The sequence below is a fragment of the Lithobates pipiens genome, unplaced genomic scaffold (genome assembly GCF_037356315.1).
Source record: "Lithobates pipiens isolate NorthernLeopardFrog02 unplaced genomic scaffold, aLitPip1_a1.2 Scaffold_16, whole genome shotgun sequence".
Classification (NCBI taxonomy): domain Eukaryota; kingdom Metazoa; phylum Chordata; class Amphibia; order Anura; family Ranidae; genus Lithobates; species Lithobates pipiens.
Genome location: NW_027507748.1, coordinates 224,308,653 through 224,332,330, shown reverse-complemented (window position 1 = coordinate 224,332,330; position 23,678 = coordinate 224,308,653). Strand labels below are relative to the sequence as shown.

The window sequence follows — 23,678 nt, the reverse complement described above, 5'->3', positions numbered from 1 at the left end:
ACAGACATGGAGTTATGGATCCTTTCACTAAGTAGATGAAAAGGTCCAGAATAGATGCAAATAAGCATATGAGAGGGTTAGGTCCAGAACCTCCTCCATGCATGCTTGCTTGTCAACGCATTTCTCAATTCAATAGCTTTCTCAGTTCATATGGAGTAGGTGCTGATATGAAATTATAAATTTTTTTCTTTTTTGTACAATTTATAATTACAATGTATAGACGTTTGTATATGCACAAACGTATTATGTACATTAACAAGACAAACGCCACATATAGGACGAAACCACACAGGACAAAAAAACAAGTCAATCCTTCAAGGGGGTCAACTTCCAGGTGTTAGACATTAACTATTCACATGTGTATTATTTTTTAAAATTAAAATAACAAACATGTTCTAGTCACCTGCTCTGTGCAGTGCTATTGTACAGAGCGGTCCTGATCTTCCACTTCTCATGGTGCCCTGGCAGCGATCCTGGCTCCTTCACTCTTTTCGTGTGTCCCCATAGCAAGCCGCTTGCTATGGAGGCACACAGTGTCCATGTGCTCCCAAGCTGTGTGTCTATGGAGCCACGCTCCATAGACTTTTATACCCTGGGACTTGGCTCCGCCCAACTTCCTCCTCACTGCATTTAATTGACAGCAGAAGGAGCCAATGGCTGTGTGAAGGGGAAGAAAGGGGGAAAGAAATGCAGCTGTACACAGGGCTGGATCTATTCTCCCTTTTCTAATCCCTTCACACAAGAAAAAGGAGGAGGCAGAGAAAGGGAAAACGCTTGGGGAATGCATTAAGGTAAAAAAACTTTTTAGCTTTAGTATCGCTTTAAAGATAAAGAAGCTGCATACTCAGTAACACTGGGTTTACACGGAATGGATCCATTGGATGGACTCCGCTAGCTCAGTGGGGGATCGCTCCGTTGATCCCCGCTGAGCAGGCAAATGACAGATCCGTCATAGCTCACTGTGCAGGGATGGACCTGGCAGAGATTGGATGAAAATGGACAGCCTGTCTGTTTTCATCCGACTCGGTGGACAAATGGTAAACGTATCACCACCTGTCTGTTTTGAGCGGAACTTGTCGATTTGGATGGCAGGCAGGTGTCAGCGAACTTATCTCAGCTGACATCCACCTGCCCCTAGAAGTCAGTGGGTGGCCCCCTTGGCTCCAAGCGGGCTGATCATGTGAAAGGGACCTTTAGTGATTGTAAGGGTAGGTGCTCCTGCGCTAAGAGGGAAGGGGGAAAAGACTATATGCGTTTCTATGGGTGCTGCATACACCGTCAGGGCCAAACTGGTGCCCAAATGTGTAAAAGGAATAAATTAGAGAAGTGGTGTTGCGCTCCTAAAAACAAATTTTGCTGTCGGATACTTTAAAATATAAAATGTGGTAAGATATAAAAACCGCTTTCACATTGAAAAATACTACACCATGGTAGGCTCTGTATTCCCTTTTTCCCCAATCGTCTTTCAGGACAGCCACCTTAGAGAGACACCGGCTCCTCCCCTCTGAGGAAACACCGCCTTCAATTTCATAATTTAAGCCTCCTCCTCCCTTCGTTCCTCAGTTATGGTGTTTCCTCCGGCGGGGAGACATCGCCAAGGAACCTTAGGCTAAATTCGGTTGGTGAAACTGAAGCCACCCGAGCGGAGCCCTGGCCCCGTTCGGCTATCCGACCGTTCATCGGTCGGTCCAGGACAGTCCTATCAGCGGGGAGCTGTAGTGTTCGTACTGTCCATATACCCTAAACTCCGCTTGGGGAAAGCGGGAAGTTTATGGGGTCGTCCGTTCGTTCACCCGCGGGGGTTTCAACGGAACAAACAGTCCAGTCGGCTGGGGAAGCTGAATACTCGACTGACCTTTACACGCACTCCAATCTTCGCTTGGGGAAAGCAGGAAGTCTTTGGAGAGGTTCATCCTTGCGTTTCGCCCAGTGGGGTGCTGAACGAAGGCGTCCAGGGCCCCCCTGTGTACGCAGCCGGCTGGGAGCTGGAAGCCGGACCGGTAGGCGGGCGACGTCAGTTCCGGTGGGGGCGGACCCCTTCGTTCGATCCGCGTCTTCCGGTTCCGGACGCGGCACGTGAAAGGGAACCTAGCGTTCGGCTGGTGCGGCCTCTCTTTTCACAGTTGCACAGGTAGCTGTTAGAGGCGCATTCGTACCACGCTTCCTCAACGGGAGAATGTCCGAGGCAGAGGCTTCAAAAACTCCTGGAGATAATAGCACCAGCCACTCGAAGGTAAGAGGAAACCTGGGGAGGTGTTCCCTTACTTGTATCCAGTAGCTCCACTGGTGTTCCTCCTTGGTGGTCGGGGGGAAGGGTAGTGTGTCTGGGATCCTGGTGATGGTTGATCCTAGGGGGGGCACTCCCGGTGGTCCTCTATGTAGCGCTGGTGTTGCTGTTTTTTAGGCTCATGCTGCCCCTTCCTGTATTTTGTGTCTTTCAGAAAGCCACGAGCAAGTCCCCCCATGGTTCTAAGAAGAAGTGCCCTTCGTGTAGAACGTCTATGGGAGACTCTTGGTCTAAAGCTATTTGCAAACAATGTGTTGAGGATTTACTTAAGGAACAGGCAGTAGAGCAGGGTGCAGATCTGGTAGCTTCTATGAAGGAACTCTCTGGTACCTTTCAGTCCTTCCAAAACTTTTTTTCCAGTTTTCAGTGGCCCCAGCCTCCGAGCACTCCTACACCAGCGCAGCAGAGTGTACCATCCAGCCCTGTGGATGTTCCTCCTGCAAGGGGAGAGAATTCAGAGGGTCCCAGGGAGGAAGCTGAGGAGGAAATTGACAGTGTCGTTTCAGACTCCCAGGGGGAGTCTGACGCAGAGATGCTGGATGGGGAATCCAGCAGAATCTCGCGGTATAAGCTTTCCCTGGAGGAGGTGGATGAGCTCTTGGGAGCGATTCATACCACTTTAGGTATTCAAGAAGAAACTAAGACATTGTCACTCCATGATCGGATGTACAAGGGCATGGGGGAACAAAAGAAGCGGGTGTTCCCAGTGCATGACGTCTTGATCGATACCATCAAGAAGGAATGGCGGGATCCCGAAAGGAAACCTTTCTTTTCTGGGGCATTAAGACGTAGGTTTCCTTTTTCGGAGGAAGAGACTCTCGTCTGGAATAAATCTCCCAGACTAGACGCTGCTTTTTCCCAGGTGTCCAGACACACTGATCTATCTTTTGAGGATATGGGGGTACTGTCTAACCCTATGGATCGAAGGATGGATTACCTTCTTAAGAAGGCCTGGGATTCGTCACAGGGAAATCTTAAGCCAGCCATGGCAACCACGGTGGTGGCCCGCAACATGGAGTATTGGCTCACCCAGATTAGCGCACACATTGAAGCAGGGACAGCAAAGGAGACTATTCTATCCTCCTTTCCCATGCTTCTTAAAGGGATAGCCTACATAGCGGACGCTTCGGCGGAATCCGTGAGGATGTCGGCAAGGTCCTTGGCCCTGACCAACTCTGCCAGGAGAGCCTTATGGTTGAAGACCTGGCCTGGAGACAATGCATCCAAACTTAAACTTTGTGGAATCCCCTTTACAGGAGATCTACTGTTTGGACCAGGCCTTGAAGCGGTGCTAGATCGCACAGCAGACAAAAGAAAGGCCTTTCCTGTTAAAAGGAAAATTGGGGAACAAGCCAAAAGAAAGACTCGTCCCCAGAAAAGGGTTGTACCACCCCGTACGGTTCAGCAGAAGAAAAGTTGGGGACTCAAAAGCAAGGGCCCCGGGGGAGCAATTTTTCGCCCTCCTGAACAGCCCAAAAAATCTCAGTGACAGGGTCACGGTGGGAGGAAGATTGGGGGCCTTCCTCCCACAGTGGGAAATGATTTCCTCCAATCAGTTTGTCTTGGGGATCGTCAGAGGAGGTTACCATTTGGAGTTTTCGGAACTCCCTCCTCTGAGGTTCCTTGTCACCGAGCTGCCAAAATGCGCAGAAAAATCATCTGCCCTTCTTTCCTCTCTTCAGGAGTTGGAAGAACAGGAGGTGGTAGTACGGGTTCCAGTAGGAGAGACAGGCAGAGGCTTCTACTCTCACGTCTTTGTGATTCGCAAGCCTTCGGGAAAGTTCAGGCTCATCCTGAACCTGAAGCCCCTGAATGTCTCAGTTACCTACAGAAGGTTTCGGATGGATTCGGTTTACTCAGTAAAAGCACTCCTACCTCCGAACTGCTTCATGGCATCAATAGATCTGAAAGATGCATACTTGCATATTCCAATCGCAGAGTCCCACCAGCGTTTTCTCAGACTGGCAGTGAGAACTCCAATGGAAGTACTACACCTTCAGTTCAGAGCGCTTCCTTTCGGACTATCCTCTTCCCCCCGAATCTTCACCAAAGTGATGGCAGAAGTTCTGGCATTTCTGCGTCTCAGGGGAATCTCGGTGATCGCATATCTCGACGATCTCCTTCTGTTTGCCCCTTCCCCAGCACAATTAATTCAGGATTTACAGGTCACAAGAAACCTGTTAGTAAGCCTGGGTTGGCTCCTGAACCTGGAGAAATCCAACTTAATCCCTTCCCAGAGGGTCACTTTCCTAGGGTACGAGTTGGACTCAACAGTACAAAGGGTCTTTCTTCCTTTGGAAAAAATTCAAAAGATAGACAGGGCTCTGTTGTGTCTTCAGGGCAACCACCAGATCTCCATAAGGAAGATCATGTCAGCGCTAGGGTTGCTGACATCCGCTCTTCCAGCGGTTCAGTGGGCAGGGTTACATTACCGCCCTCTACAATTATTTGTGCTGAAGGTTTGGGATCACAGCCAGGAATCTTTGGATTCTCTGGTTTCGATTCCAGATCAGGTAAAGAGGTCCCTCTGGTGGTGGAGGAAGGGAGCAAATTTGTCCCAAGGTCTAGAGTGGGTCATGCCAACCTCCAGGGTGGTCACGACCGATGCAAGCAGCTCAGGTTGGGGGGCACACCTAGACTCCCAATTAATACAGGGTATTTGGGAAAAGAGGGACTCGAGGAGATCCTCGAATTGGAGGGAGCTGAGGGCAGTAGATCTAGCTCTCAGAACCTTTCAGAAGGAGCTCCGGGGGAAGCACGTAAGGGTAAGGTCGGACAACTCCTCGGTGGTAGCTTACATCAACAGACAGGGGGGCACCAGGAGCAAGTCCTTATGGGCCCTAGCGGAAGCCATCCTCAGATGGGCCGAAGCAAATATCCTGTCCCTTTCAGCAATCCACTTGAAGGGAGAACAAAATCAGGTGGCAGATTTTCTCAGCAGGAGAACTCTGAGAGAAGGCAATTGGGTTCTCAAGCAGGAAATATTCGAAATGATCACCCGGAGATGGGGGATTCCTGCAATAGATCTCTTTGCCGCAAGGGAAAATGCGAAGGTAGCAACGTTCTTCTCCATAAACAGGGGGGACGGGGCATTGGCGGTGGACGCACTAGCACAGAGTTGGGGTTTCTCCAGGTGCTATGCTTTCCCCCCTCCAGTGCTCATTCCAGCAGTATTAAGGAAATTTCAAGTGGAGAATACTACCCTCATTCTAATTGCACCTCACTGGCCCAGGAGGCCGTGGTTCTCGATCTTGAAGGGCCTGTCTGTAGAACCCCCCTGGATTCTCCCAGTGCAGGAGGATCTCCTGTCTCAAGGTCCGGTGTTCTGCCCTCAGGTAGGACGATGGAACCTGGCAGCGTGGCTTCTGAGGAAGAATTGCTAAAAGCCAAGGGCTTCTCAGACCGGTTGGTAGCCACTCTTCTAAACTGTAGGAAAAAGGAAACCCAGTCCATTTACTTAAAGGTATGGAAACGGTTTAACAGCTGGTGTTCAGAGGGTTCCTTCAACGTGCATAGCCCTATAGCCGTTCTAGAGTTCCTGCAGGCAGGGGCGGATAAGGGGTTAGCGCTTGGAACACTAAAAGCTCAGGTTTCCGCTTTGAGCGTGTTTTTAGAGAAACATCTAGCGTCAGATCCTTGGGTCGTAAGGTTCTTCAGGGCCCTAGGTAGGCAAAGACCAGCTTCAAGCTCCCCCTTCCCGGTTTGGGATCTTTCTTTAGTTTTACAGGTTCTCACAGGGGAACCTTTTGAGCCGTTAGAATCTTGCTCATTAAAGCTGATCACTCTCAAAACTGTGTTTTTGGTGGCGATCACTACAGCAAGAAGAGTAAGTGAACTCGAAGCCCTTTCTGTCAGGGCTCCCTTTTTTCAGGCTTTTCCGGATCGTCTGGTTTTGAAGATAGATCCGGCCTTTTTGCCTAAGGTAGCTTCTAGTTTCCACAGGATGCAGGAGATTGTGCTACCTACATTTTGTTCAAATCCAGTTAGAGAACAGGAACACATGTTTCACAGACTGGATGTTAGAAGATGTGTTCTTTATTATTTAGACTGCACAAGTCAGTTCAGAAAGACAGATTCACTTTTTGTTTTATTTTCAGGGGCCAGGAAGGGTTCCAAAGCCTCTAGACGTACCATAGCTAGATGGTTAAGGTTAGCCATTGGGCAGGCATACGTGGCAGGGGGATTAGATCCTCCAGCGGGCATTAGAGCACACTCAACCAGGGCCGTGGCAACTTCTCAGGCAGAGTGGGCTGGTGCGTCTCCGGAACAGATCTGTAGAGCTGCAACGTGGTCCAGTTTTTCTACGTTTGTGAGACACTATAGACTGGATCTTCTGTCAGCCAAAGACCAAGCCTTTGGTCGAAAGGTGCTACAGGCAGTAGTCCCACCCTAAGGTAATATACTCGCTTATCCTCTCTAAGGTGGCTGTCCTGAAAGACGATTGGGGAAAAATGGAATTACGTACCGGTAATGTCCTTTTCCAGGAGTCTTTCAGGACAGCACCGGTTCCCACCCAAATTGTTGCAGATCATCGGGAACTCATTGCATGAGATCGTCAGGTAAGACTTAAAAAGTTTATTTGTTTGACGTGTTCTTGTGTCTCCCCAGTTTGGCCGGAGGTACTCTGGAAGAACTGAGGAACGAAGGGAGGAGGAGGCTTAAATTATGAAATTGAAGGCGGTGTTTCCTCAGAGGGGAGGAGCCGGTGTCTCTCTAAGGTGGCTGTCCTGAAAGACTCCTGGAAAAGGACATTACCGGTACGTAACTCCATTTTTTATACCTTACCACACCGAATATATGAGACCAATACAGCGTGAGAGAAAACGGAAGGACCGCTCAAGGACCCCCCAGGCATTCACTGCATACCCAATAAGGGACGCGCAGCAACACCACAGCGAGAAAGAGTGTTAACCCCTTCCTCCTTTTTCTACATGCTGTTTACCTTACAGCAGGTAAGGTAATAACCTAGTACAGCCACGAGTGTCAGTTGACACTGAAGAGCGTATTTCCACACAAAAGTCACAGTATCACCTGGAGAGCTTTAGATCTACACTCAGTGTCTTTGGAAACACTGCCACACTTGCACCACTCATAACCGTGGACTACTTTAAATCTCCACGTCCCACTTTGGGATATATATATATATATATATATATATATATATATATTTGCACATTGCATATGTTGCACAGTTCTGCTAGTTATTTATTTGTTTGCACTTGTTTGCGTTTTTGCACATTTATTGTACGGCACTAACTACTTTTTATACACCGTGTATTATTGTCTATGATATATAATTTATATACATGCTTTTTATACACTTTTTGTTCTTTTATTTGTTTTTATATATTCTGCAATAGCTTCTTATTTTAGACAGTATGTGACCCATACCTCTGGATACCTTACGTATTATATATTTTAAAGTATCTGACAGCAAAATTTGTTTTTAGGAGCGCAACACCACTTATCTAATTTAGACCTTTAGTGATTAATCACTTAAGGACCGCCGCATGTAATTATACGTCGGCAGAATGACATGTACGGGCACTAGCACGTACCCGTACGTGCTTGCCTTCCAGCGGGTGGGGGGTCTGATCGGTCCGTTTCGCTTCAGGAGCGATCCGCGATGAGGGGATGGCTGTTGGTTTCTGGCCATCCCCTCTCGATCGCTCCTGGCGAATGAGAAGCTTCCCCTGCCTGTGTAGTGTAAACACAGGCAGGAGGAAGTGATTTCACTCTCCTCGGGGCGGTCTTTTTGACCGGACTGCGAGGAGAGGACATAGTAACTGTGCACCAATCACTACACTGACATGTAGGTAAACATAGGCACACTGTCATCCCCCCGCCCTCCCCCAGTCACAGTGTCACTGATTGCAGTGATCATTTATTTAATGATCACTGCATTTAGTGTCAGTTGTGACTGTAAAAACTGTCAGGGCAGTTAGTGTTAGGTCCAGGGTAGCCCCCTACCCCCCCTAATAAAGGTTTAACCCCCTGTTTGCCCCTAGAGTTAACCCTTTCACCCCCTTTTTGCCAGTGTCACTAAGCGATCGTTTTTCTGATCGCTGCATTAGTGTCACTGGTGGCGCTAGGTAGCTAGTTATTTTTTAAGTTCACCGCCAGGTTTTTATAGTGTTAGGTACCCCCATATACTACCTAATAAATATTTTAACCCCCTGATTGCCCCTAGAGTTAACCCTTTCACCAGCGATCACTGTATAATTGTCACTGGTGACGTTGGCTAGCCAGTTAGTTATTTAGGTTCCCCGTCAGGTTTTTATATAGCGTCAGGGACCCCCATATATACTACCTAGTAAAGGTTTTAACCCCCTGATTGCCCCTAGTTAACCCTTTAACCGGTGATCACCGTATAAGTGTTACGGGTGACTTTGGTTCGTTTGTTTTCTTTTTATAGCACCAGGGCACCCACCATTTATTACCCAATAAAGGTTTAACCCCCTGATCACCCGGCGGGTGATATCAATTAGGTTTTAGGGTCAGGTAGGGTCTGCGTCACCCCAGGCAGCGCTAGGTTAGTGCCGCTAACACCCACACGCAAAGCATACACCTCCTGTAGTGGTATAGTATCTGAACAGATCAATATCTGATCTGATTAGATCTATACTAGCGTCCCCAGCAGTTTAGGGTTCCAAAAAAAGTGTTAGCGGGATCAGCCCAGATACCTGGGTGGAGGGATTGCCCCTCCACCCAGCCCACCCAAGTGCAGTATCGAGCGAACACTGTCACTTACAAAACACTAAACACATAACTGCAGTGTTCGCAGAGTCAGGCCTGATCCCTGCGATCGCTAACAGTTTTTTTTTTTTGGTAGCGTTTTATATTTAAATCCTGAAGGCAGTGCTTGGTTTTCGGGGTCTTGTACATGGCTAGGCTCCCAAAAAGTCCCCCACATTTGGTATCCCCATACTCAGGAGAAGCAGCAAAATTTATTTTGGGGTGTAATTTCACTTATGCCCACAGCATGTGTGAGCAATAAATCATTTAGTGACAACTTTGTGCAAAAAAAAGAAAAGTTTGTAATATTCCCGCAACTTGTGGCAAAATATAAAATATTCCATGGACTCAACATGCCTCTTAGTAAATAGCTTGGGGTGTCTACTTTCCAAAATGGGGTCATTTGGGGGGGTTTGTGTTATTGTGGCATTTTATGGCCTTCGAAACTGTGATAGGTAGTGAGGAGTGAAATCAAAAATTTGCACCCTTAAAAATCCTGAAGGCAGTGATTGGTTTTCGGGGTGCCGTACGCGGCTAGACTCCCAAAAAGTCCCACACGTGGTATCCCCGTACTCAGGAGAAGCAGCAGAATATATTTTGGTGTGCAATTCCACATATATTTATGGCATGTGTGAGCAATATATCATTTAGTGACAACTTTTTGTAAACTTTTTTTTTTTTGTCATTATTCAATCACTTGGGACAAAAAAAAATATTCAAAGGGTTCAAAATGCCCCTCAGCAATTTCCTTGGGGTGTCTACTTTCCAAAATGGGGTAATTGGGGGGGGGGTTGTACTGCCCAGCCATTTTAGCACCTCAAGAAATGAGATAGGCAGTCATAAATTAAAGGCTGTGTAAATTCCAGAAAACGTACTCTAGTTTGTAGACGCTATAACTTTTACGCAAACCAATAAATATACGCTTATTGACATTTTTTTTACTAAAGACATGTGGCTGAATACATTTTGGCCTAAATGTATGACTAAAATTGAGTGTATTCGATTTTTCTTATAACAAAAAGTAGAAAATATCTTTTTTTTTTTTTTTTTCAGTCTTTTTCTTTTATGTCATAAAAAATTTAAATCGCAGAGGCAATCAAATACCATCAAAAGAAAGCTCTATTTGTAGGAAGAAAAGGACGCAAATTTCGTTTGGGTACAACATTGCATGACCGCGCAATTACCAGTTAAAGCAGTGCAGTGCGAAATTGTAAAAAGACCTCTGGTCCTTAGGCTGACAATTGGTCCGGGGCTTAAGTGGTTAAAGAGGAAGTAAACCCTGATGAGTTTACTTCCTCTTTGATTCTCTGCAAAGGCAAAGCATAATGGACTACTATGCATCACATAGTAGTCCATTATGTGTCACTTACCTGACACAGGAGCCAGCGAAGTCACCGCTGTCCTCTGTAGTCCAGAGCATCCATCTTCTCGTGGGTCTCGCTGCTCCACCGCTGTCATTCGATGAAGCCACGATGACGTCACTCCCGCGCATGGGAGCCGCCACTCGCGGCATATCGCCGTTGACAGCGGCGCACTCGGTGCGCCTGCACGCAGCTGCACCGTAGACAGCGGTGCCTGTCTTTCGGCAAATATCTTCTAAACCGTGTAGGTTTAGGAGATATTTCTTGGACCTACAGGTAAGCCTTAATCTAGGCTTACCTGTAGGTTAAAGTGGTTTGTAAGGGTTTACAACCACTTTATGTCCGTTGCTGAAAGTGCTTAATAACTGAACGTTTAATATACCTTCAAGTTCTAGTCCTGTTGGTTTCATAGTGTTTCCATGTCTACAGCATTGGAATCCATACTCCATGTGTTTTTTTTTATTTCCAGGGTTGCCAGAGTGGACTTTCTTCATTACAGAGTGAAGACTCCAAAAAAGAGAACCATGGGTCTGTGGACCAGGAAAGGAAGTTGAAGCAGTATTTGCAGGATGAGAGGATTGCACTCTTTTTACAGAATGAAGAGTTCATGAGAGAGCTGCAGAGAAACAGAGAATTTCTGCTAGCACTTGAAAGAGGTAAATAAAAAAAATAAAAATAAAAATAATTGTACAAATCTTATCAAATTGGCTTAGTATCATCAAGAACAAGTCTGGTAGAACTACTGCTAGATATACTTATGAAAAGGATTTGCTTTTGGCTTTAAAAATACTTTCTTGTTTCTAGTATGTTTTAGTACCAATTCACACTGGAACCCGCACGATACCTTTTGGTATTTTTTTGACAGCCCATTCATTTGAAAAAGGAGTGCAAGCACTAAGTTTGCAAATTGCTCTGCGCCAAACAGCTTGGTCATAGTGACTAAGCACCAGTCAGAGTTTAAAACATGTTAGCTACAGCTGTCCCTTATGCTTCTTGTACTGTATGGGACTGTCTTTTATACCAATAAAGGCGATTGCATAGGAGTGCAGCTATCTGCATTTTCTTTACTACATGTCCATATGTGGACCTATATGATATTGATTTAAGAGTGTTTTTGCACTTTAAGTTCGGACCAACATTTGGTAATCGCTGCAGATTTTTGTGACAAGCTCTTTTTGATGACCAAACCACCCAGCCCTCTTCAAATATCCAGTCCATGAAATGTGGGATATAAAATGCTCAAAGTGACAAAGTTGGAACCCTCATTGTGCACTGCAAATTGTATAAAAGCTTCAAATTTATTAAAAAAACTATTAAAATTCACTCACCTTTTGCATGTGCTCTAAATCTAGTGCACATAGATATACATGTAAAGGTATGACACTAGTTCCTTAAGGAATGCATAAAAGATCAGCTTCACCTCTTTGATAATGATTGACTTCACTTCTGCTGGCGTGATGACGTCATTGGCTCCGCTCCGACACGTTTTTGTCAGCACCACGTGACTTTATCAAGGGTTAACAATTAATGGCACCTGTGTATGTCTCGTAAGGGCAGTGCTTTCACATGTGGTGCAGAAAACGTGCACAGAACACGCTTTTTCTGTATGGTGTTCTAGTGTGAATGTGTTTGGCTTATTAGACAATATGGCTTTATAGGTGTAATGCCATACTGTAGATTTTTTATTTTTTTTTGTACTATTTAGGTCTTCCCCTTGCCTTTACTTTTTTTTATTTTTTTTTATTTACCAGTTTCCAATGATGACTGATTTGTTTCCGTTATATGATTTTATTTTTAATATTGTGTTTTGGTTTTTAATATGTTGAATTGATTTCCATGTTTACACATGTTTCTTTTTTTTATATAATGGCTGCCATTCTTTCTTTTATACCTTTTTTGGTTTTGTTCTTTTTCTTTTTCCTGCTCCTGAAAGATTAGTTAGCACTGCACTATTTTTATTTCTTCATAGGTCAGGATGATGTGGTTCATACTTGAATGTACTTAATATGAAAGCCAGACTTTGCTTTTGACACACGGCAGTTTTTTTTTTCAGTTTTTGTTCTTTTGGACATTTCATTTTGTATAAATTTTGTGCAGATTAGAATGTCCAAAAACTGAAGGGTGTCCAAAGCATTGCGGTGGGTCAGCATTTTGAGATTTAAAACTGATGTGAAGATGGAGACCTATCTCCTTCTTGCCACCTGCAAACGCTTTCTGAAAGAAGATCCACCACAGAATGCGTTTTGCGAGGGGTGGCAGTAATAGCCACATGTGTGAAGGAGGCCTGTGTAACTAAATTGTGGGTCACATTCCTACCTCTTGACTTGGCCCTACACTGAGTGAATGACACGACTCTCCACATACATGTACTTTCAACATCCGTAGTTTTTAAAAACTTATTAGGGGATGTGTTAATAGTACTCATCGGATAACCTTGAAGTAACATTGAACTTTTTCTCTTTAAAAGCATCTGTGTCCCATTTTTAGTTTGCTATTGTTGCAGTGTAAGCTATGCATTAGAAGAAACCGTGCTTGGAGGTGCTTTTACACATATTGCATTACATAAAGCTCAGCAGAGGACTAGCTCTTTCAGTGCGGCTTTTCAATGAGCTGTGGTTACTTTTATCAGGAAATGGCCAACTAAATGTTTCCTGGGAAGAATTACTTGAGGGCAGGCCTAATGCACACTTTCCAATCAATAATTAAATCATCCCATGTGTAATCCACTAATAACACAACCTGATCTATATTTGTGTGGAATTTCATATAGTATGATCACAGCATATTCTATTCTCTCTCCGAAAGTCTAAGTTATTTTGATATATTAACTTTTAAAAAGCTTATGACCATTAAAGTGGTTGTAAAGGCAGAAGGTTTATTTTATCTTAATTCAGTCTATGCATTAAGAAAAAAAAAATTCAGTGTGCAGCAGCCTTCCTAATACTTACCTAAGCCCCTCTCTATCCAGCAATGTTGCATGAGAGCCTCGGCTGCTCATTGTCTGAGACAACAGTGGAGCGCCATTGGCTCCCGTTGCTGTCAATCAATGTCAGTGAGCCAATGAGGAGGGGGCGGGCCACAGTCATGTGTCTAAATGAACACAGGGAGATGCGGCTCGGGTACCCCCATAGCAAGCTGCTTACTGTGGGGCACTCAACAGGAGAGAGGGGCAGGAGCGCCGAAGAGGGAACTGAGAAGAGAAGGATCTGGACTGCTCTGCAAAATCACTGCACAGAGCAGGTACAGGTTGTTATTTTTAAACAAACAAAAAAAAGGGGGACTTTAGTATCACTTTTAATGCATGACCAGTTTTCTTTAAGAGACTTCGTACTTCTAAGTGCTAAGAGCCTTGGTGGCGTTAATATAAAAAGGTTGATTTAATGTGCTTGATTTTAAATTTACCCTGTCACCACAAGATCATTTAGAGTCAAACCCTTAAAGCAGTAGTAAACTGCATCAAAAAAAGGAAAAAAATTGGGCCGGGCAGTTTAAGTCATAATGTGCTAGTAGGCATCGCCGGCTGCATCTTAAGTAAACATCTCTTAAACCGTGCACATAAAAAGCCGTTAAGTTGCAGAGTTTCAAGACACAGGTCACCACGAAGGTAAGTACATTCCCTTTTTTCTCCAAGGTTTGTCCTGTTTTATAAGTAACCCTGCTTTCACAGTCACTTTAAGTGCATGCAAGAACCAGAATTCACAATGTACTGGTCTAACCTCAGCATAGCTGGCTCTGAATTGTTTCTAAATGTTACGGGGTTTAGAAATTAATACTTAGAGTCCAGCCAAAGCTTGTTTGGCTGGACTTCTATGGATCACAGGAGTGCATTTCGTTCTGCAGTCCTGTGACCCGTTTTAAGCAGAGAGCGGGCTGTAGCCCACTCTCTGCTGATGTCACAGAAATCAATCCAGGCACCGTGTCATTGCGACAATGGAAGTCTTGATCCGCCAGGTACCTGGACTGAGACCCATCTCAGTGAGCGGCTGAGAGCCTGAGACAGCATCTCCCCACCCCTTCACAGCTCAGCGCTCCAATGAGTGAGGAGGGAGGAAGAGTGGAGAGCTGTAACTGACAGTCTATAGCTCTCTGCTCACACAAAGCTGTGAAACCGAGCGATCGGCAATGTTTGATTGCTTGGTTTTCAGTGCAGACACCTGAGGACAGATGCAGCATTGGACCCATGTTGCATCCACGAAGTAAGTATGAAATTGCAAAAAACAAAAAAAGACAGACATCTCTTTTAAGAATAATATTTTGTTGAGTAAGGCAATAGGTGTCAGAACTGAGCAGAATCGGAGAGATGCAGAGGTTGGGCATCATTGGCTGCTCTACGTGAAAGATACCCACTTTTAATTAATATGGCCAGAAATGCCAAGCAGGTGGGTTAAGATTTATGGAGCTTTAACTTGGCCTGAAACCTTGTATATGTGAAAAGCTGTAGGTTGGTCAGTTGCAAAATAAATTAAGTACATATCCACATAAAAAATGCATGATCGGTAACCTTCTATTTACAAAAAGTTTGAAGCAGAGGCCTACTTTTCCAGAAAATGGGATAGATATCCTGTGTAAATTTTAGCGCGCTACAGCTTTAGGAAATTTTAATCATTTGCTGTCGCATTAATTAATGCCATGTGTGCACAAAAGATAAAACAAAGCTTTTTCTTTTCCCCCTTTTGCTAGATCGTTTGAAATATGAGTCTAAAAAAACAAAGTCTAGCAGTGTGCCGGCAAGTAATGATTTCAGCTTTTGCCCTTCACTATCAGGTAAGGACACGAGATAATAAAAAATCAATATGTTTTCTGCAGCTTTGGTTCTCTGTGATATTTACACAGTGAAAACATTAGTCATCAGATGCTACTGTAATTAAGGTTCAGAATGTAATATTTGCACAAAACCAATATACAATCTTGAATCAAATGTTTATGTTGCCCAGGGCCAATCGAGTTTTTCATATTTACATTCTCCTTTCCAACACTATATATCCTAATGCATGTGCAAATCACCTGTCCAAAATAATGGAAAGCCTGAAAACATGACCTGTTGCGGCACCTTGAGGCCTGGAGTTGAGAAACACTGGTATAGAGTGTAGGGTTTAAGAGTGTGCTATGCATAGTGTGCAACGCAGAAAGGCTTCTGTGTTTACAAGTGACAGCAGGAGCGGAGGGTGAGAGCCACAGGTAGTGGATTCGATTTTCCGTATCTGGGGCAGTCCACGTTACCAAAACAGGCATAGAGAAGGAAGTCACATAAGTGGTACACTACGGTTGAATAAAAAAAACAAAAACTGCTTTATTTAGAAAAGTGCAACAATACAATACAAATTTAGCAGTACATTTTGTCTTCACCATCCACTAGTTAAAAAAATAAAGGCTTCTGTGTTTACAAGTGACAGTGGGGAGCGGGAGCGGAGGGTGAGAGTCTTAGGTAGTGGAATAGACTTTTGCCATTATCCAGCTGCAAAACTGGGTGGAAAGGCAACATGACAAGGCCTGGTGGGCAGATTCTGCTTGTGGGCCTCGTGTTTGACATATATGCTTTAACACCTAACAAATGCAATAAAAAAAATCTTCCAGTGATATATTTCAGACCAAAGGGCACATAAGAGAAGTTAATTGATGCGGTTTACATGATACACTTTAAGAAATTTTTTATATATATTTTTTTTTCCTCTGTGTTTTTCTATGTGAGAACACATAGCATTTTTATTTTCTTTGTAGCCATTACTTGGTACCCTAACTCAAGGAATGTTTGATCCCATCATGGAGCTAGATTCTGTTTACCTCCTTAAAGCTATTTCACTGTCCAGTTATTAAAATGTAATGTTAATTGTTACCTTTTCTGTTCTTTTGCAGCAGAGGAATTCCAGGCTGTGTCTGGTTGCTGTGATTCTAATAATGTTATATCTGAAGATGCCTTATTTAGGGATAAATTAAAACACATGGGTAAATGTAAGTATCATAGTTTAAAATTGTAATTCTACTCATTCTAGCGTGATTACAGATCAGCAGATCTGTATGTTGACTATTCATTACAATAAAGGCTTTTATCGGCGTGCGGAATGTCCAGAATCAATTTCTTCAGTAAGGCTACTTTCACACTGAGGCTCTTTACAGGCGCTACAGCACTAAAAATAGTGCCTATAAAGAGTCTCTCCTGTCTCTCCAGTGTGAAAGCCCGAGGGCTTTCACACTGGAGTGGTGCGCTTGCAAGACGGTAAATAAAAGTCCTGCAAGCTGCATCATTGCAGCGCTGTAGGAGTGGTTTATACACTGCGCCTAAAGTGCCCCTGCCCATTGAAAACAATGGGGTAGCGCCGACAAACTGCCGGCAAACCGCTGCTGCAGTGGTGCTTTGCGGGTGGTTTTAAACCTCTTCTTTTTTTTCCTCTTTTTTTTTTTTCCTTAAACTGCCCCGCTAGTAGCCGAATATCGCTGGTAATGCCCACCCACCCTAGTCTGAAAGTAGCCTCAGTCTTGCTGAATTCTCAAGGATGAAATTAGTAGGCTGTCCCTCTACTATTTTTACTATCTTTTGGGATGTCAGCCTAAGAGTGAAGAGCTTTCAAAATGCTTCTAAATGTTTGAAACATGCTGTGTCTACAGTTTTTAAAGCAGCATTTTTGTACTTCTACCTAAAAGGATTTTAATTGTAATCGGCAGTCTATTTTGTTACGTTATGCAAGTCAAACAGCATGGTTTCTTTGAAAATGGCATGTATTTGAGAATTCTTAGATTTAGTTTACCACACATTTTATGTGTTTGCGTTGCATTAACGTTGAAAGCAGATTAAATGTAGCAGAATATTATACACTGTGTTTAAACCCATGGTCTCATTTACATGGAACGGCAGTTTTCTATGCAGGATCTTGCTGGCAGCTCCTGCATACAGTGTATATAATCTTAGTGTTAATGGCCTATATTGGCCACCACCACTGCTCAGATAGATGCTAGGACATAAATGGCTTTTGCTGCCTGCATCTTAACAAAGGATGCCAATAAAATACACAGTTTCCCATCAGTTATTCTCTGATGGACATAATGGGGAAACTGCAACACACTAAAACCATTTTGATTCTGCCTCCCCATTTAGAATCCGGTCCAATATAAAGGCAGGTGGAAGAAACTGCTTCTGTCGGTGAAGAATTTTCTTGGCTGGGGCCAATTATATACTGCGCAGGCAGTAACGGCTTCTCTCACCAACCATTAAGCAAACCTGATGGAGAACTGCAGCACTCAGAAACCATTCTGGCTCTACCTCCAATGTCCTATCAGTTCCGCTCTGATGACTACGTTGGAACGATGGGGAAACAAGGACATAACGTGTAATAGATGCAAGGAGAACTAGCTCCTCCCACATAGTATTACACTAATAATGACTTGTTCATTCGGCTGACTTGTAGCTATTATTAGTGTGTAATCAACGCCACCGACTTACAAATCATTGACATCTACATATAGGCCCTGAGTATCCGCAGTAAACAATAGGGCTCCTGTACACTGTGTGATATGAATATAAATGGGGCTCAAACATTTACATGCATACAGTATTAACTACATCTGAGAAAATCACTGTGGACTCCTTATCCTACTTTTTTTTTTGTAAATCGCTAAATATAGTGCATATTTTTTTTTTTTTTTGATTAAACGCCGTACACCTCTAACTGCAGCTTTTTTTATGTCCATGTGAATGAGCCCTAAAGGCATGTTCAAAGAAACTGGAAACACAGATGCAGGTTTTATACAGTTTAGTTCAAGCATTGTTGATTCTAAAATGCTTAAGCAACAAATATCAAAAGCCATGCACAAATATCCTTTCACAAAAAAACAGAACTGTGCTTTGTAGCAAACCATACACACACAATTTAATTTTCAGCCACAAATGGGTAAATTGCATTGTCACCTTGTCATTGTCGTTTCTGGGACCAGCGCTGTACTAGATTGTTTTTGTTTCTCTACTTAGCTGGCCATCACCTCTTCCCTTCATATACATTAATCACAGATCTATGGCTGCTGCTTTCTGCAGAGAGGGTCATTAAGTGAGTCCCAATAGCCATAACAGTGTAAAAATTGGAAGAGGCAGGTTGGTGGGAATGTATTTAAGTCACTGGGGGCATACACATGTAATGCATATACATAGATCATCAACCTTTCCCAACCTCCCTATTGCAGCAAATCATATGCTTTAATGGCACTGGTAGTAGCATTTGGTGCCAATTATTTGCAGAGGAGAAAGGATCTTCCTTGATCTGACAAATATTTAACCAACAAAATCCATTCATCACAAGGTATATATTAGAATAACAATTGGTTTGGAATAAAGAAAACTTTCCATGAGAGAAATATGCGAGCTGCTACCACCTTCTGAAAATGTTAATCTTCTATCTTTCTATAAGTTCTGAGCCACTTGCCACTTAACCGTTATGCAAGTCAGGAAAGTTAAAGAAAAGCCATATGTCCCTATCCTTATACATGTTCCAGGATTAGTGATACAGAGTATTAACCACTTAAGGGCCAGGCCTTTTTCTCACACTTGTTTATATGCCACTTCCCACCCGGCCAATGCATATATACGGCCGGGTGGGAGCCATCTACTCCTGATAGGACGTTCGGGAACGTCCTTCAGAAGTAGCGGGATCGCGTGCGCGCGTGCCCGCGCAGCGACGCGAGCCCGATGTGCTCGTGTCACCCAGACACGGCACATCTCAGATCGGCAGGAGGGCTCTGTGATTGGCCCTCCTGATCACATGACGGCCGTGTCCAATCACGGCCGTCATGTGATGTAAACAAACAGCCGGTTGCTAGGCAATCGGCTCTCCTCTCCTCACACAGAAGTCATCGCTGAGGAGAGGAGAGCAGAACGCTGCAGCCGGCTGATGATCAGTGAGTATGAGCTGTTTTTTACAGCTTTTTACTCACTGATCATCAGTGTAGTGTCAACACACAACACACCACACAGTACAAACACAGTCCCCACATATGTCCCCAAAACACACATGTCCCCAAATAATAAAAACACATGTCCCTAATAATAAAAACATGTCCCCCACATATGTCCCACTAAAATCACATGTCCCAATGATTATCTGCACACATATGTACGTGATCACCTGCACACATATGTACATGATCATTTGCGTACATATGTCCCTGATCACACAAACCCATTATTATACACTTAACGGAATTTTTTTTACCAAAAACATGTAGCAGAATACATTTTGGCTTAAATTTATGACAAAATTAGATTTTATTTGATTTCTTTTCAAATAGAAAAAAGAAAATATTGTTTTTTTTTCCAAATTTCCGCTTTTTTTGCGCTTATATCGCAAAAAATAAAAAACGGAGTCGTGAATGAATAACACCAAAATAAAGCTCTATTTGTGCGAACAAAATGATAACCATTTCATTTGGGTACAGTGTAGCATGACCGCGCAATTATCATTGAAAGCGCTAGAGCGATGAAAGCTGAAAATTGGGCTGGGAAGGAAGGGGGTGAAAGTGCCCTGTATTGTAGTGGTTAAATAAATAAATAAATATATATATATATATATATATATATATATAATATATATGCCACTTAAGGACAGTCTCGTTGTGAGATTTGGTGTTTACTGGTTTAAAACAGGTTCTTTTTTTTAGCTTAAAAATGACTTGGAACCCCCAAACATTATATATTTTTTTTTTCTAACACCCTAGAGACTGAAATGGTGGTCGTTGCAATACTTTCTGTCACACAGTATTTGCACGGTGGTCTTACAAGCGCACTTTTTTTAAATAAAAAAAAATAAAACAGTAAAGTTAGCCTAATTTATTTTCGATTATGAAAGATGATATTGTGCCGAGTAAATCGATACCCAACATGTCACACTTGAACATTGCGCCCGCTCGTGGAATGGCGACAAACATTTACCCATAAAAATCTCCATAGGCGATATTTAAAAAATTCTACAGGTTGCATGTTTTGAGTTAGAGGAGATCTGAGGCTAGAATTATTGATCTTGCTCTAACGATCACAGTCATACCTCATGTGTGGTTTGAGCACAGTTTACATATGTGGGCCCTTCTCGCATATCCCTTTTCTCTTATGCATGCAAGCTCGGCGGGACGGGGCGCGTTAAAATTTACAATTTTATTTTTTATTATTATTATTTATTTGATTTTTTATTCTTTATTTTTTACACTGTTCCTTTTTTTCCTTATGTCACTTTTATTCCTATTACAAGAAATGTAAACATCCCTTGTAATAGAAACAGGACCTCTTAAATATGAAATCTGGGGTCAAAAAGACCTCCGATCTCATTTACTCTAAAATGCAATAAAAAAAGAAGTTGTTTAAAAAAATATGTCCCTTTAAGAGCTATGGGCGGAAGTGACGTTTTGACGTTGCTTCTGCCCTGCAATGGTGTGGCCCTGAGTGGGGGCTATCTTCCCCTCAGCTCTATACTACACAGGGAGAAGGATCAGATTGCCCCCGCCGCTGCCAGTGGCTCCGGTAAGCGGGACTTACCGCTTACAGACTGGGCTCACTGTGTATTGATGCTTGGTTGTGGTATGATCCTTGGCGGTACATGTGTCTAAGCTGTCGTTTGCCAGTGAAACTCATTGCTGGCCACTGGACTACACAGATCGCTGTATTGGTGAACCTCTGATCCAGGAAAAGAGCTGACAACCCTTTAGTGTAAAAAGTGTAAAAGATGGTCACACGCTCTGAGGTGAGCTTATTACCATAAGGGGTCATCGGATTTCACCTATGCATGATGTGGAATCTTCATAGTCTTCATAGTTAGTAAAGTTGAATAAAGACATCAGTCCATTCTGTTCAACCTGAGTGAGGTGTCTACCCCTATCCTTGTACATTGCACACTCACGTTGGTCCCTACCCTCAAGGCGCCCAGAATCCAAAGTCCCCATACATATACTAGGGCCAATTTTGGACAGAAGCCAATTAACCTACCTGCTTGTCTTTGGAGTGTCACGGATGGATATAGAAGCATGCCAATAGTATGATCACCGGAGACCATGTCATTCAGCAATAGTGTTTCAAATCACATTTTAAGACTGGCTGCTACAAAGGACTGTTTACTTTTTGTGATATAGGAACACCTATATGATTTATGCACAAGCACTTCTTTAACATTATTTATGCAATTTTGCTGTCACAGTTTTATGCACTAAGCACTTTTTGATATTAATTTGTGCCAATTACTATCACAATTTATCATCATGTTTTTTTGATTCATATATGTGTTTTGTGAATACGATGGCACTGTTTAGTTCTAAGGGGTTAATATAACCCCACTGAGTTTTCTTTGGCACATCTTGCACTTGTGCACTTTATACCAGTTGTGTGTTTACATTTATGCACATCATTTGTTTGCCACATATTGCACTTGCACTTTATACCAGTTGTGGGTTTACAATTTTATGCACTTTATTTATCTATGGGTTTATGATTATAAATTAGGGCACAGACTTATTAAGTGTAGCACCATTCTAGCGCAGCATATATTCATTCTAATTTACATTGTGCTTGAACGTATGAGACGTGTTTAACGTTTGCAGCTTTACAGTGGTACATTGGCAGTGGGAGGCATTTAAGGCTCGCAGGATTCTGTTGTTTTTTTGGCGTTGCTTCCACCCTGCAATGGTGTGGAGCTGAGTGGGGACCATCTTCCCCTCACTCAGCTCTATACCACACAGGGAGAAGGCCGCTGACACCACTTTTATCTGAAAACTGACCGCCCACTGAAGAAGTGGATACCGGGGTTATGGCAGCTAGCTGCTGCCATAACAATGATATTCCACTTCAAACAGCGGACGTACAATGAAGGCGGACGGTCGGCACGTGGTTGAGAAGAGACCCTAGAGAATAAAATAGTGGTCGTTGCAATATTTTGTCGCACTGTATTTGCGCAGCAGTCTTTAAAACACAATTATTTGGGGAAAAATACACTTTCATGAATGAAAAAAAAAAAAAAAAAAAACGATAACTTTAGTCCAAAGTTTTTGTATAATGTGAAAGATGATGTTATGCTGAGTAAATGGATTCCTAACATGTCATGCTTCAAAATTGCGCACGCTTGTGGAATGGCGACAGACTACAGTACATAGGCGACATTTGAAGTTTAGACTTACAAAGGAGGCCTAGTGCTAGAATTATTGCTCTTGCTGTAAAGATTGCAGCAATACCTCACATGTGTGGTTTGAACACTGTTTACATATGTGGGCGTGACTTGCGTATGCGTTTGCTTATGCACACGCGCTCAGAGGGACAGCGCATAATAAAAAAATTTTTTTGTTTACACTGTCCCTTTTTTTTAATTTTAATTTTTTTTTCATTACATTCCTTGTGCTAGGAATAATAGTAAACACCCCCTGTAATAGAAATAAGCATGACAGGTCCTCTTTATTGCGAGATCTGGAGTCAAAAAAGACCTCAGATCTCACATATACACTTCAAAGCAAAAAAAAAAAATTCATTTTACGTTTACAAAAAAAAAAAAAAATGTCCAGTTAAGGCCGTTTTGGCGGAAGTAACGCATAGAGTTGGGGGCCATCTTGCCCTCACTCGACGTCCTGCCCATCACTCCAGGGGATTGGATAGTTTGCGCCTTTACCAACCTCTCCGGTAAGTGGCTGGGGGGGCCTTTAAAAGTGATCCTGTGGTGAATCCACTGTCGGGATCAGTTTTATTGGACGCCGAATCACCCCTAGTTTTAAAAAAAAAAGAAAGGTATTTTTTTTAGGTCAGCCCTGGCAGCCTCCATGTTTTGCCCAGATTTCTAAAGGAAGCTCAGTGTTATGTGCATGGGATAACCGTACAGAGAGCTTTTTTTAAGTAGAAAGTTTTGTTTTTTAATCTAAGTTAAACTCCAGACAAAACTTAAAGGCAAGCATTGGGTTAGAACTCTTGTAATGTTTTTATTGATCTTTATGTCCCTGTTGGGAAGATTTGTCCCCAATTGCTGTCCGGTTGACTGATCACTGGGACAGAATGTTGATGGACAGTTTCCCAATAGTGTCAGAGACCGCAGTAAACATCTGAAACCATTTTTAACCTTTTGCTCACTTCCTTCCTTGGGGATGCAGCAAAAAGGTAATCTTAAATTCACATGAGAAGTGACACAGGCAAAAAAACAAACACTAATCATATTCTGACAATGAGGAAGGCTTCCCGTTGTCGCAATACAATATCACAGTGGCAAGGTTTCCCCCCCATCCATCCATCCATGTTGTGTGGATGGAGGAATGGGCTCTTTTCTTTTTTTTTTTTTTTTTTTTTTCCATTCAACTAG

At 43.2% G+C, this 23,678-nt stretch overlaps 1 protein-coding gene across 3 annotated transcripts in view; it reads left to right on the top strand.

The window, feature by feature from the left end:
• The window catches only part of CUEDC1 (CUE domain containing 1), a 163,043-nt gene that overhangs the window by 109,371 nt on the left and 29,994 nt on the right, over positions 1–23,678 (top strand). For all 3 annotated transcript variants that reach the window (XM_077481124.1, XM_077481123.1, XM_077481125.1), the window contains 3 exons: positions 10,853–11,039; positions 15,064–15,147; positions 16,237–16,332. In XM_077481124.1, the coding sequence (XP_077337250.1) occupies positions 10,853–11,039; positions 15,064–15,147; positions 16,237–16,332 (367 nt within the window). The remainder of the gene's footprint in view (positions 1–10,852; positions 11,040–15,063; positions 15,148–16,236; positions 16,333–23,678) is intronic.